The 15,586-nt window shown below is 50.9% G+C and overlaps 1 protein-coding gene across 3 annotated transcripts in view; it reads right to left on the reverse strand.

The window, feature by feature from the left end:
- The window catches only part of ADAM8 (ADAM metallopeptidase domain 8), a 212,902-nt gene that overhangs the window by 123,815 nt on the left and 73,501 nt on the right, over positions 1–15,586 (reverse strand). For all 3 annotated transcript variants that reach the window (XM_069611055.1, XM_069611054.1, XM_069611053.1), the window contains exon 4: positions 15,171–15,249. In XM_069611055.1, coding sequence (XP_069467156.1) covers positions 15,171–15,249 — 79 coding nt within the window. The remainder of the gene's footprint in view (positions 1–15,170; positions 15,250–15,586) is intronic.

Here is a 15,586-nt window from a genome sequence, read left to right on the forward strand (position 1 = left end):
GCTCGGCCCGAGAGACCACTTCTCCTTAGCCCTCAAAACTCTGCACTGGCTCCCGGTGGCCCGAAGGGTGACCTTCAAAACCTTATGCATTTTTCGCCGAGCACTGCATAAAACCGGACCTCAAAATCTTCAAGACAAGCTGAAACCCTATCACCCCCCACGTACTCTAAGATCAAGCTCAGCCGGCCTCCTAGTCATGCCTAAAATAAACTCAGTCAGGTTAGGCGGATCATCATTCTCAGCCTTGGCCCCCATGCTGTGGAACGCACTCCCACCCCACATCCGCCTAACCGAATATCTAATGTCTTTCCGCAAATTGCTGAAAACTTGGCACTTTCCCTAAAACCAACCCCGTACTCAAACTAACTCAAACTGAATAACAACATCTCAATGACACCAACTCAACAAACTACTAGATCTTGAATAACAATAAGACAAATAACAATACAACATCCAGATCCAAGCGAGAAATCGACAACTAATAACCGCTAATGTAAACTAAAAGGACAAACAGAATAGAATGAGTAAAGTAGATCAAAGTAGTGAAGTGGATAAAAAGAATAAATCGTACGAAAACAGTAATGCGGTCTAGATTAATAAAATGGATGTAATGAATAAAGAGAAGAGGATGGAAAGATGAATACAGGAGCCTGATGAGTACACAGACAGATGGCATGGAATGTATGAGTGCATGGCATAAATGGAAAGTACAGAATAGACAAGTCAAGTACATGAGATGGATGCATTGCATGAAACAGATAGAGAGCACGGAACGGCATGGCATAAATGGAAAGTACAGAATAGACAAGTCAAGCACATGAGACGGATTTAGTGCATGAACCACATAGAGAGCACGGAACGGATCCAGTACTTATGCCAAGTGACATGGCCTGAACCAATAATGCATGATGAATGAACAAAGTGAGTGGAGCGGATGAAATCGGTAGAATGGAAGAAGCGCATGGAACAGATGAGCGTGCTGAGCAGATGAATGCGTTGAGCAGAGGAATGCGTTGAGCAGATGAGTGTGTAGAGTGGATGAGTGTGTGGAGCGGATGAGTGTGTAGAGTGGATGAGTGTGTAGAGCTGGTGAATGTGTAGAGCGGACGAATGTGTAGAGCGGGTGAGTGTGTAGAGCAGATGAGTCTGTAGAGCCAATAGGTGTGTAGAGCGGATGAGTGCGTAGAGCGTAGAACGGAAGGGTGCTTAGAGCGGATGAATGCATAGAGCAGACCAGGGTGTAGAACGGACGAGTGTGTAGAGCGGAGGACTGTATTAAGCGGATGAGCGTGTAGAGCGGATGAGTGTGTAAGTGCGGAGGAGTCCGTAGAGCGCAGGAGTGCACAGAGCAGATGAATGTGTAGAATGGATGAGTGTATAGAGTGGATGAGTGTATAGAGCAGATGAGTGTATAGAGCGGATGAGTGTATAGAGTGGAGGAGTGTACAGAGCGGATGAGTGTATAGAGCGGATGAGTGTATAGAGCGGATAAGTGTATAGAGCAGATGAGTGTATAGAGCGGATGAGTGTCTAGAACGGATGAGTGTATAGAGCGGATGAGTGTATAGAGCAGATGAGAGTATAGAACAGATGAATGTATAGAACAGATGAGTTTACAGAGCGGATGAGTGTACAGAGTGAAGGACTGTGTAGAGCAGATGAGTGCATAAAGCAGATGAGTGCGTGGAATGGTTGAGTGCAAAGAGCGGATGAGTACGTGGAGCGGATGAGCGCGTAGAGCGGATAAGTGCGTGGAACGGATGAGCGCGTTCAACGGAATAATGAGTTGAGCAGATGAGTGCGTAGAGCCGATGAGTGTGTAGAGCGGATGAGTGTGTAGAGCGGATGAGTGCGTAGAACAGATGGGTGTGTAGAGCAGATGGGTGTGTAGAGCGGATGAGTCTGTAGAGCGGACGAATACGTAGAGCGGAAGGGTGCTTAGAGCGGATGAATGCATAGAGCAGAAGAGTGTGTAGAACGGACGAGTGTGTAGAGCAGACGACTGTAGTGAGCGGATGAGTGTGTAGAGCGGATGAGTGCGTAAGAACGGAGGAGTGCGTAGAGCGCAGGAGCACACAGAGCAGATGAAGGTGTAGAACATGAGTGTATAGAGCGGATGAGTGTATAGAGCAGATGAGCGTATAGAGCCGATGAGCGTATAGAGCGAAGGACTCTGTAGAGCAGATGAGTGCATAAAGCAGATGAGTGCATGGAAAGGATGAGTGCATAGAGCGGATGAGTGCATGTAGTGGATGAGTGCGTGGAGCGGATGAGTGCGTGGAGCGAATGGGTGCATGGAGCGGATGGGTGCGTGGAGCGGATGGGTGCGTGGAACGGATGTGTGCGTTGAGCGGATGGGTGCATAGAGAGGAGGTGTGAGTAGAGCGGATGAGTGCGCAGAGTGGAAGGATGCTTCGAGCAGACGAGTATGTAGAACGGACGAGTGTGTAGAGCGGACGAGTGTGTAGAGGCGGACGAGTGCATAAGAGCAGATGAATGCGTAGAGGGGATGGGTGCGTAGAGCGGACGGGTGCGCAGAGCGGACGAGTGTGCAGAACGGATGAGTGTGCAGAACGGACGTGTGCGCAGAGTGGAAGAGTGCGCAGAGTGGACCAGTGTGCAGAGTGGACCAGTGTGCAGAGCGGACGAGTGTGCAGAACGGAGGAGTGTGTAAAGCGGATGAATGCGTAGAACGGACTAGTGCGTCAAACGGACTAGTGTGTGGAGTGGATGAGTGTATAAAGTAGATGAGTGTGTAAGAGCGGGTGAGTGCGTAGAGCAGGTGAGTGAATAGAGCGGGTGAGTGCGTAGAGCAGGTGAGTGCGTAGAGTGCGTGAGTGCATAGACCGGGCGAGTGCGTAGAACGGGCGAGTGCGTTGAGCGGGCGAAGGCGTGGAGCGGGCAAGGGTGTGGAAAGGGCAAGTGCGTGGAACGGATGAATGCGTGGAACGGACGAGTGCCTCGAGCGGACGGGTGCATAGAGCGGACAAGTGCTTAGAGCGGATGGAGCGGGTGAAGTATGTGGGTGGAAGGGGGGACGTATGTGGATGGAATGGGGACGTATGTGCATGGATTGGGGACGTTTGTGGATGGAACGGATGAAGCATGTGGAAGGTACTGGTGTAACATGTGAAAGGTACGGGTGAAATATGTGGAAGGTACGGGTGAAATATGCGGATGGGGTGCATAAAACAACTTAGAATTCACAGATATGATCGGAGTACATGGAACAGATCCGAGTGCATGGAACAGATCCGAGTGCATGAAACGGACTGGAGTGCATGGAACGGACTGGAGCGCATGGAATGGACTGGAGTGCATGGAACGGATTGGAGTGCGTGGAACAGATTGGAGTGCATGGAGCGGACTGGAGTGCATGGAGCGGACTGGAGTGCATGGAGCGGACTAGAGTGCATGGAGCGGACTGGAGTGCATGGAACTGATTGGAGTGCATGGAACTGACTGGAGCACATAGAAGTGCGCGACATACATGAATGGTTTGGAGTGCATGTAACGTTTGAAAGAGCATGTAAACCATCATATCACATCACCATGCTTACTCTCTTCTCTACACCACCATTCAACTAGAACACAGAGATACTATGACACCATTCGGTATAGCTGTTCTCATACCAACATCTGCCTCATACTCCACATCACTCTAACTAATCATTGCTGGTTTCACACCTTCCAGCCAGGCGTTCTCCTCAGGCCTAACGCAGCCAGAAGCGGTCTGGATAAAACCTGCCAGAACTAACACATTGGGCCTCATTCCGACTTTGGAGGTAACCACGCCGCTATTTGCGGCATGGCTGCCTCCAAAATCGTTCCGACTCCGCCCTGGTGAATGGAGTAATTACCGGTCCATTCCAAGGTTGGAGGGACCGGTAATTCCCTATTCACCAAGGCCCTTCCCCATTCCCATTTGAGCCCCCATAGGGCCCAATGGGAATGGGGAAGGCGCTAATAAGGGCACCGTAAATTAAGGTACCGTTATTTGCACTAAAGTCCCTGCTAGAAGCAGGCGTCAAGGAAGGACCCGAAAAGGGAACTCGTAGTAGGGCAGTAAGGGTTTAACGGCACCGGTCTCGTTACCGGTGACCGTTAACCCTTACTGCCCTACTCGGAATGAGGCCCATACTCTTGATCTCTCAACCACCACACCTACCGCTATGAAGCAGCTATTACACGAATGCCACACCAGCTGCACACATATCCGGTGCTCACACGCACCTTTGACTCTCTCTACTCTCTCTACTGACTTGAAGTTCGGTTCCCAAGGGCGTTCAACCTACCAGCGCCTTGAGACCAACCAATGGTACATAAGGCGCTATATAAATGCAAAGTAACATAACATAACATAACACGCGCCCATGCTATCACCAAACATTCTTCCACCACTGCACCCCTCGCTTCATGTGTTCGCACCATTTCATTCCTGAGTTCCTATCACCTTTCTTCCAGCAGACTAAGGCTTGGCTACCCCTGGCGGGGGAACAACGCGCCACTCCACAGACAAGCCCAGGCTCGCTGATACTATCACGGTGGTGATTTGGCAGAGTAAAAAGGTATATTAACCTAACATAACATATGTAAACTGCCCTGGGGTAGGATACAGCAAATCTGGCAACACTATGGGCCTCATTATGAGATGGGCGGTAAGGGGTTAACGGTGCCGGTGAAGGTGCCGGAGCCGTTAACCCCATACCGCCCTATTACGAGGTCCCCTGCGGGACCCGCTCTGGACGTCTGGTAAAACCAGACGTCCTTAGTGGGTCCCGCGAGGGGGCCAGCATGCTAACAACGGGCCCGTCATTAACGGGCCCGTTGTTAGCATGCTCCCCATTCCCATTTAGCCCTATGGGGGCTCAAATGGGAATGGGGATGGTCCGGGTTCCCTGAAAGAGGAAATACCGGGCCCTCCAAGGTCAGAATGGCCCGGTATTTCCCCATTCAGGGAACCCGGACCCGAGTTTGGAGGCAGCCATGCCCTTATTGAAGGCATGGCTGCCTCCAAACTCGTAATGAGGCCCTATGAGTCTGTAAATAAAACAGTATTGCTAGTTTATTGTGTGACAGTGTTTTAAATCCATTGTGAAGCCAAATATTTTTTAAAGTTTGCATGGTTTTGTAAGGCAGGAGTCCTGTCTGAGAATAGCCTGTTTTCGCCTTGCTACACAAAGCGTCGACTGAAAGGGGCTGCTGGGGTTGTCTCTGGGGGAGTGAAATAGGGTACTCTCCATAATGAAGAATATTGCACGTTATCAATTACATTCTGACGGTCGCCCAATTGAGAACAAGTTATTGATCACCAAAGCCCGAAAAGAGACAATCTAAAGATGCTCAATAAATCAGCCACGGATCAAAGATGAAATGGCCACATAATGCTTCACCCCATTACAATCTACCAAATACCCCCTCCCTCAAGCAGTCCTTCCCAGTATGCATTCTAGTCTCTTTGCGTCTCATCGGCTTTTCATGCCCCCTCCCCACACTTCCCCAGCTGTTTCATACCACATTGTACACCCTATCCTCAGCTTCCAACATGCTCCTCCCTAACCCTTGCCCCCCTTCCTCTCCTGCTCCTTATCTCTACTGCTCTCATCCTTCCTCCTCAAAGCGTTTGTCCAATCTGTTCCTTCCACGCACCCCACATTTTCCCACTTCGCTGTCTTTTTGTTTCTTCCTTTCCTCCCTCTCTTCTCGGCTCTCTTTCCACCCCATCTTTCATTCTCCTCCTGCCACGTTCCCTCCCTGCCTTCTTCTTGTTATTTCCCTTAGCCTCTTTCCTTGCCAATCTCCCTGCCTCGTTCTTGCTTCGGTTCCTGACTCCCTTCTCTCGTCTTCCATGCTCCTTCCTCGCCTGCGTTGCACCCATATGTGTCCTCAATGTCGTCTACATCCCCATTCTTTTTCCTTCCTTCTCTCTCGTCCTCCCATCTCTCCGCCCTCCCGTCCTCCCATCTCCCATCTCTCGACCGCTTCTTTCCTACTCACACTTCTGACTCCTCCCACCCCACGCCCAGAGGTCACCTCCTTCCCTTCTGTGCCTTCCTTCCCCATCGCCACTTCCTTCTTCCTCACCTTCTCCCGTTCTCCCTCCCTCCTCACCTCCCTTCATTGATCTTCATTCTCCATCCCTCTCCTCTTGTGCTGATCTTTGGTTGCCGAGCAACCATCACATTATTGCATTAACAGAGACTAATTTCCTTTCACTTAAAGAGTTACAACGACAAGACATCGTCTGCTTCCCAGTGAAGAGCCATCTTTACTGGACGGGTGAGCAGTGTCCCTAGACCACCTCCAGCCCCTCCCCCCCAACGGCATCTCACTACCTGTCTATCCCTCCCAGCATCTCACCCTGGATCCACCACACCCAGTGTATGACCCCCAGCGCCTCATTACACATTCTCACACCTAGCTCCTCACCCCTGCTTCTCCACCCCAGATCCTCACACCCAGCTCCTCGTCCCTGCTTCTCCACCCCAGATCCTCACATCCAGCTCCTCACCCCTGACTCTCCACCCCAGATCCTCACACACAGCTCCTCACCCCTGCTTCTCCACCCCAGATCCCCACATCCAGCTCCTCACCTCTGCTTCTCCACCCCAGATCCTCACACCCAGCTCCTCACCCCTGCTTCTCCACCCCAGATCCTCACACCCAGCTCCTCGTCCCTGCTTCTCCACCCCAGATCCTCACATCCAGCTCCTCACCACTGATTCTCCACCCCAGATCCTCACACACAGCTCCTCAACCCTGCTTCTCCACCCCAGATCCCCACATCCAGCTCCTCACCCCTGCTTCTCCACTCCAGATCCTCACACCCAGCTCTTCACCCCTGCTTCTCCACCCCAGATCCTCACACCCAGCTCCTCACTTCCAGCCCATCGCCTGTCCCTCATCACCCAAGCTCCTCACAGCAGATCCTCACATTCAACTTCTGAATCCCAGATCCACGGGCCCAGGCATCCCTCCGAGTCCATGCTTCCCAATCCTTCCCCAGCTCCTCAATACCAGTCCCTCTCACATAGTTCCTCGCATTCAGCTCCTCATTCCCAGCTCCATGAGCACTAAGTGCAGACACCTGGGGGTACTGTTGCCTCCATGGCCACTCACTGACTACATCAGATGCGTAGGAGCTCCCGCTAGGGTACTGGAGGTGACACTACACTGAGCACGACAGTACTACAGTTGCATGTGCCACAGACACATTGAAATCACTGTGATCTCTCCATTACTGCAGCCTAACCAAAGGACTCACACTCATGGACACAAACAATTTCTAACACCTCATGGGTGTCAAACCCCATGAGACATCTCCCTGATCTTTCCAGCCCTACAGCCTCCTGGGTCTCAGACTAACTGACACCACAGACCTCCCCGGGCCTATAACTTCAGAAGCCCGGGGTTTACTAACACTACTTTGGACGTTACCAGTACTACAGTGTCGTGGCTTCCAGACTCACTAGCACGAAGCTGGACACTCGTAGTACCAGTGCTGGTCATTGGGCCGGCTCTCGCCGGATCCGAGATCCGGCATGAGATTTCTGTATTTGTATTTGTTTATTACTTGTATCGCGCGCCGAACCCAGGGGTAACTGGCCGCTTGAGAATGTAGGTTACAGGTTGCAAAAGGTTATGCCAATAAACAACAAAAGGAATGACCCTGGTTACAGTTGGGTCGATAACAAGTTACAGTGACCCTGGTTACAGTTGGGTCGGTTTACAAGATACACAAGATACACAGATAATAGGCAACGGTGTACGATAGTTGTATTGGGATCTGTAACTGAGGTGGCTGGTCCCTTACTGGGAAGGGTTGTTGGTTAGCCACGTTTTTATGCTGGCTTTGAAGGTGAGGAAGGAGGGTTCCTGTTTGAGGGTGATGGGGATGGCGTTCCAGTGTTTAGCTGCTTGAACTGGGAAACTGGCGCCGCCTGCTGATTTAAGGTTATATCTTGGGATCATTAGGTTTGAAGAATTGGAAGATCTGGTGATGCAGGTGGGTTGGTGGGGGCAGAGTTTGTCTGCGAGATATTTCGGTGCGGAATTGGTGAGGTATTTGTGCGTGATGGCCAGGGTGCAAAGGGTGATTCTGTCGCGGATGGGCAGCCAGTTAGCGTTTTGTCTGTGTGTGGAGATGTGGCAGGATCTCGGGAGGCTGAGAGCTGCTCTTAGTGAGTTATTCTGGAGCACCTGAACTTTGTTGAGGTTATGTTCCAGTGCAGAGGAATAGTGTGTTATAATAATCAATTTTGGAGAGAGCGAGTGCTCTGGCTAGAGTTAGGCAGCTGCTTGTAGATAGGAAGGGTTTGCAACTATATATAAGTTTGTTTGTGTAGGCTGTGGAGGATGCAATGCTGTTGACCTGTTTTCTGAGGGAAAGGGTTGAATTGAGGTAGACCCCCAGGGTTTTTATCTCCTTGGAGACGCTGATTGTGTTGTTGTCAATGGCGAAAGACGAGTACCTGCGGTCAAGTTTGTTCAGGCGAGCCTGAGAGCCTACGATCATCAGCTCTGTCTTGTCGTCATTGAGACAAAGACCGTTGTTAGCCATCCAGGTTTGGATTTCGAGATAGATGCTGTTGAGTAATTTAGAGTCATGGTCGTAACAGCTGGTGAGGTGGATGAGGACTTGGGTGTCGTCAGCGTAGTTGGTATAGACTACACCCAGGTTGTCAAGTCGGTCGAAGAGGAGCTTCGTAAAGATGTTATATAACGTGGGTGACACACACGATCCTTGCGGGACGCCACACAGGATTGGAGTTGGGTCTGCGGAGGTTGAGGGTGAAAAGACTCTGGTGGTGCGGTCTGCTAGAAAAGATTTGATCCAATCAGATGCATTGGAAGAGAAAGCTGCGGCAGTGGAGAGGTGTTTGGTCAGGATTTGGTGGTCGACAAGGTCAAAAGCTGCGGATAGGTCTAGTAATAGGAGGATTGCAAGTTTGCCTTTATCCTTTGCCTCGTCCATTTGAATCTTTAGGTCTAGGAGAGCAGTCTCAGTCCCATGTCTAGGTCTGAATTCGGATTGTCTGAGGCCGAGGAGGTTGTTCACATCTAAGTGTTTCTGGATCTGCAAGTATGCCACACGGTCCAGGATCTTTAGGAGAAAGGGGACTGTGGTGATAGGCCTGTAGTTGGTGGGAATATTTGTGTCCAGATTGGCTTTCTTTAGTAGTGGCATGACCCAGGCTTCCTTACGATTTTGGGGTACCTGAGTGGAGGCGAAGGAGGAGTTGATCACAGTGGTTATGAAGGGGGCAAGGAGTTTGGCTCCATCCTTAATGATGGTGGCTGGGCAGACATCACCTTGGCAGTGAGAGGGTTTTAGGCTTTTAATAATGTTTTCGACTTCCTTAGGTGTTACTTGGGAGAAAGTGAAAGGTGGACAGGTGAGGGTTCTGTTGAGGTGGAGGTTAGCAGCTTGGCAGTCCTTTTGAAGGGTAGCCTTTTTAGTTTTGATTTTGTTTTGGAGGAGGGTAATTTTGTCTGCTAGGGCTTGCTGTATTTTGGTAGACCAGTCTGCATTTTTGATACAGTCTTGGGTAGGGGGTGCTGGGGACTCTAGCTCTTTTAGGATGTTAAATAATTCTTTTGTTCTGGAATTGGCGTTTTGGATTCTAGTATCGTAGGTATGTTTTTTGGCTGATAAGATGGCTGTTTTGTAAAGCGGATGCTAGCGTGAACACTGTTCTATTGGAGATAGAGGGTGTTTTTCGCCAGGTGGTTTCGGCAGCTCTTTTTAAGGTTCTAAGGTTTTTTAACTCAGGGGTAAACCATTTGTTGAGGTGTGCTTGGGGTTTAGGTTTCCTGAGCTTGAGGGGTGCGACAGTGTCTAAGGCTGACTTGAGGGTGTTGTTGTAGAGGTCCACTAGGTATGTTGGGTCGAGGTTGTTAGCTTTTGGTTTGCAAAGAATATTTTTAATGAGTGGTTGGAGGCTTTCTATGGAGATGTTACGGCAGTTTCTGGCTAGCGATGGAGGTTCAGTGTTGGTTTTTGTGGTGGGTGGTCCCGGGATGGAGAACTGGATGAGGTGGTGGTCGGACCATGCAACAGGCTCATTTTGGGTAACGGTGATGGCACAGTTAAGGTCAGCGATCCAGTCCAGGGTCCTGCCTTTGGAGTGGGTTGGCGTGGAGATTCTGTGTGCAAAACTGAGGTTGGATATGGAGTTGGCCAGGGATAGGGCGTGTGGGTCGTTGGGTTCATGGAGGCCAAGGTTTAGGTCACCTAGGAGGATGGATTTTGAAGCGAGTTTGGTGTGTGTGGAGAGGAGGTCAAGAATATTGGTCTCGAAAGTGGACGATGGGCCGGGGGGCCGGTAGACAAGGTGCATGAGTATTGTGGTGGTTGGTGTCAGTGAGAGTTTCATGGATAAGAGTTCTGCGGAGTGGAACTTTATTTGGGGTATGGCTCTAAGTGCTAGGTGGGACTTGGCGATGAAGGCTAATCCTCCGCCTTTGTTGGAAGTTCTATCGGCTCTGATGATGGAGTACCCTTCTGGTAGGGCTAATGAGAGAGCAGGGCCTGCTGCCTGGTGGAGCCAGGTTTCGGTTACTGCTAGGAAGTCCAAACTGTTGAGGGTGATAATGTCCGAGATCTCTGGGGCGTGTGCCACAAGAGACTGAGCGTTGATAAGGGCTCCTTTGAGGTTAGGAGGTAGAAGTGGGGGATTGCTAGTTTTGGAATTCCTGTGGGGTGGATGGTGAGGGGTGGGGCTGGGTGTGATTTTGGGCTTGGCAAAGGCTTGGGGGGGGGGTTGAAGCAGCAGATGTGAAGCCGGATCTCGGGATCCGGCCAGAGTCAGCTGCCCAAACACCAAACCCATGCTCTCCAGCTGGGTTTCGAGGAGAGAACAAAACAAAAAAACCAATCCCGCAATGGCTTCGCCCCCCTACGTATTCACAACAGCAGGACACCAGAACAGACCTTCTTAAGGAAGGCTGTCCTGCACTTTCACTATGAGTTCTTCATGCAGGCACCACAGCCGGGCCGCGAAGGTGGGGGCTGTGCTGCTCGGAGCAGTCTGCTCCGAGCAGCATAGCCCCCACCCTCGTGGGCTGGCAGATCTAATCTGCCCTGTGCGAGGACAGTGCACAGAGTAGATCACTCTTTATGCTCAGTGCTCGCACAGGGCATTGCTTTGAATGCAAAATTCAGCGTTCCTATGCTTTTATTTTAAATGAAACCGCTCCAGAATGGTTTCATTTTAAAATAGTGTAGGATGAAGTTCAAACTTGCACTTTTAGTGCACTGCACTGAATGTTTTCCTAAACAGCAGGCACTAGGGTGGCCAACTCTTTGATAGTCTTTCTCAGGGCACTTACCCACAAGGCAGTGATGACATCATGTCATTCACATTTGACCCGCCTCTTTTTTAATGTAAATATTTTGAATGGCTCTTAATTCCTGGCTTAATTGAAATGCAAATGGTTTGTCCTTGGGAGGTGATGGTCACGTTTTTAAATGCAAACATGACCAACAGGACCACAGGAACAAAGCATTAGCATTTGAATTAAGCCAGGTGTCAGAGCGTTACAGCTCGACCTGCAGGCTCAAAAGGAGCCTGGGCTGCAGAACCACCTGGGGGGGGGGGCTTGGTTGAAGCAGCAGGCGGCAGAGCCATGCTGTGTAGATGGCCACTTCAGTTTGCAGAGGAGCTGTGCTGGACAACCTGCGTCCCGCACAGCCACTGTGCAAACTGCAGGACAGAGTCCCTAAATGCAGGACAATCCTGCGAAATCCGGGACAATTGCCCACCCTAGCAGGCACATGTATTTTGGGGTTTGTATTGTGCGTGGGACGGTGCGGGGGTGGCAGTGGGGTTTGTGGGGAGTGGTAATGATATCATATTTTGGGTACACCAGCACCATGGAAGTGGTTTAAAGTGGAATAGATATATAGCTTGAAAAAGAAGTAGCATGAAAGAAATTGTGCTGTTTTAAACTATTATTTTTGACATTTCCTTTGATCGGAGGTCACCTGCCAGCTCCGCCCCTCTAAACTCCGCCTCCTCAGACACTGCCCACCCCAAAACTCCGCCCCCATCCCGGGCCTTGTGGGATCCCCCACCAGATTTTTTCCATTTCCAGCACTGCGTAGTACCACTCTACAATCACACACTCACAGCACTCAGAGCTCCCCATCACTGCACACCTACGACCCCATACACAGTTACCAAGTTAAACTCTCTCTAGTGCTAGAGCCCAATGAGTAGCAGACGCACTGACACCGAGCTAAGCTCTCCAAAGTAATACAGCAGCATCTGCGCTGGACGCACTGACACGAGCTGAGCTCTCCACAGTAATACAGCATGACACTGAGCTTAGCTCGCTCCAGGTCTACAGCAGCATCTGTGCCTATCTCACTGACACTGAGCTGAGCTCTCCACAATAATACAGCAGCATCTACGCTAGACGCATTGACACCGAGCTAAGCTCTGCACAGTAATACAGCAGCATCTACGCTAGACGCACTGACACCGAGTTAAGCTCTGCACAGTAATACAGCAGCATCTACGCTAGACGCACTGACACCGAGCTAAGCTCTGCACAGTAATACAGCAGCATCTACGCTAGACGCACTGACACCGAGCTAAGCTCTCCACAGTAATACAGCAGCATCTACGCTAGACGCACTGACACCGAGCTAAGCTCTCCACAGTAATACAGCAGCATCTGTGCCCAATTCACTGACACTGAGCTGAGCTCTTCACAGTACTGCAGCACCATGAGCACCAGACTCACTGACACCGAGGTGAGTTTGGACCAGTACTACAGCATCATCATTGCCAGATTCACTGATATGGAGCTCCAGTGCCATCTGCGCCAGACTCACTGACATGGAGCTGAGCTCTCTCCAGTACTAGAAAAGAATCTGCGCCAGACTCACTGACACTGATCTAAGTTCTATCATCTGCTGCATTCTCATGTCCTCCAAGCTCCCTGGCACTGAGCTGAAGTCTCCCAAGTTCAAGCTAATAATGAACCCCCACCCCCCCCCCACTCAATCTGAGCTTGGCCGGCAGCACAGCATAGTGGTCTTCCAAGTAACTCATAGCAAACCGGCCTTACTTTAGCACTACGGCAGCTTCATGGGCCCCAGTTACACAGGACATCCAGCTGACCACTTTTCAGCGCTACATTCACATGAGCCCTCCACTCACCACCACCATGACGAGCTCCCGGCTGTTCTGCAGCCTGTTGGGCCCCACACCCACTCACACACAGTCGATCTTTCCCCAGTACTTCTGCCGCATGGACCCTTGAGTCCGTAACCGACAGAACTCACTCGCGGACCCAAGGGACAAAGCCCACTGACGCCAAGACATGCACTCCTAGGTAGTCTCAAGGGACAAAACCCACTGACGCCAAGTCAAGCTCTCCTAGGTTGTCTCAAGGGACAAAACCCACTGACGCCAAGTCAAGCTCTCCTAGGTAGTCTCAAGAGACAAAACCCACTGACGCCAAGTCAAGCTCTCCTAGGTAGTCTCAAGGGACAAAACCCACTGACGCCAAGTCAAGCTCTCCTAGGTTGTCTCAAGGGACAAAACCCACTGACGCCAAGTCAAGCTCTCCTAGGTAGTCTCAAGGGACAAAACCCACTGACGCCAAGTCAAGCTCTCCTAGGTAGTCTCAAGGGACAAAACCAACTGACGCCACGTCAAGCTCTCCTAGGTTGTCTCAAGGGACAAAACCCACTGACGCCAAGTCAAGCTCTCATAGGTAGTAGTGTCAAGGGACAAAACGCACTGACACCAAGCCAAGCTCTGCCCAGTTCTACAGTCCTCTGCGTTTCACGGACACTGACACCACTTTGAGCTCTGCCATTTTTACAGTCTCAAAGGCCAAAACTCACAGACGCCAAGAGCCGCATTATTAGTTTGGCTTGCAGTGACAGTCATTTACTGCCTCATTTAGGGGTTTTGTTATTCCCTGATATGGAGTCCAATGGGATTCAGGAATAGGCAGAATTACCGCACTTGCCGGGCCCATTACTACCACTTTTCATGGAGGCATTACCGCCATTCTAAAGCAGGTTTTGATTTTATTCTTGGGGGTTACTAAAGCCATAATCGTATTAAAAAGTACATAATGAGTCCGCAGTTGAGCCCTCACCAGTACCACAGACTCATGCCATTTCTACCTGCTGATGTGCCCAACCTCATGGAGGCTGGAGTAGAGCTGTAGGCGACCCATTGCCCTCTACTTCTACGAGAGCCCCCGGGTACATGATGCCGGCACTGGCGTCGCTAGTGGGGAGCTGGGGGGGGTCCCTCCTCTGAGCTACTGGGCCCCGCTTGTGCCCCCACCTCAGCTGGGATACTTTCTCTGCACTGTCTGCAGTGCTGTGCCTGCCAGCACAGCACACACACAGGGCCCCAATCAATGCTGCCTAAGGTGACCAGATTTTCAAAACAAAAAACCGGGACGACCAACAACATAAAAGAGGGACTACCCCATCGCAGCCCACCAATTACCATCCCTCCCCCAACACGCCCCCACAACCACCCCCAACCATATTTCCAGCACTTCTCCTTTCTATAAAATGTTTATAATCTCATTTGTGCAGTTTTGTCTGTGAATCGTGGCATGTTAATTCAAGACGAGCGTTAGCTCTAATTGATATTACAACGCCTGCTGGACAGCCATATTCAAAGCAGTCTCCGTGGCTCAGGCAGTAAGTGTTCTGACTTGTACCTGAGAGGTTGATGGTTCGAGCCAAACCCCCAACTTCAAAATGCTGAGAGTGTTGTGAAAAATAATTCCGGCACGGGCAGGTTTCAAAAATGAAAAAACTCCCCGGACTGTCACCCTAATGCTGCCGCACATCAATGAAAGTTCCCCCTGCAGCCAAGAACAGCCCCTCCAATCAGAATGTAGCACACACAACTGTTAAGGATGGGACATTAGTGACTTAATGGCTTAGTGCCTACATTCTCATGGGAGGGGCGGTGCACAAAAGGGGAGTGGTAGTTGGTGTGTACAAAAGATTCTCTGCAGGAGTGCTTCTGACATCACACATTGCCCTTTTATCAGCAGCCCCTCCCTACTTTTGTCTGTGGCCCCCACTGTGCCCATCCTAAATTTGATTCCTGGCGACGGCACTGCTCGCCGGGCATGTGCCCCGGAGTGCCCCTCATCCTGGGGTGCAGCTATGTACATACCTTGGGCTGCGGCTGCACTCTCACTTCCGCCCCCTCCTCTGAGTAGTACCATTCAGTGTAGTTCTTCCCCAAGAGGCCCCTAGAAGAGAAGAGAAGCAGCAGGTTAGTTATGGCAGCAGAGGGGGCAGGGAATTGCATGGCCCACGTGGAGACCTCTCCAACATGCCCTGCGGGGCAGCGCGGGGGCAGGCAGCTCTAAGCAGGACTCTTGCCAACTGAAATCCCCTCTAACCCTCTCTCGAGTGTATCCACAGACTCAGCAGTGAATGAAGGGTATCCACATGTGCAACCCCGCAGGTGCTCGAGCCACCGGGGCTGGTGCATGCCCACGAGACGGAGCCATGGTATGGCAATGACGACTTGTAAAGCTCACCACTCAGCACAAGCAGCCTCTTGGTGCTAAGATTTGCAGTGAC

Source organism: Ambystoma mexicanum, chromosome 8, assembly GCF_040938575.1.
Source record: "Ambystoma mexicanum isolate Mex_15411 chromosome 8, UKY_AmexF1_1, whole genome shotgun sequence".
Lineage (NCBI taxonomy): Eukaryota > Metazoa > Chordata > Amphibia > Caudata > Ambystomatidae > Ambystoma > Ambystoma mexicanum.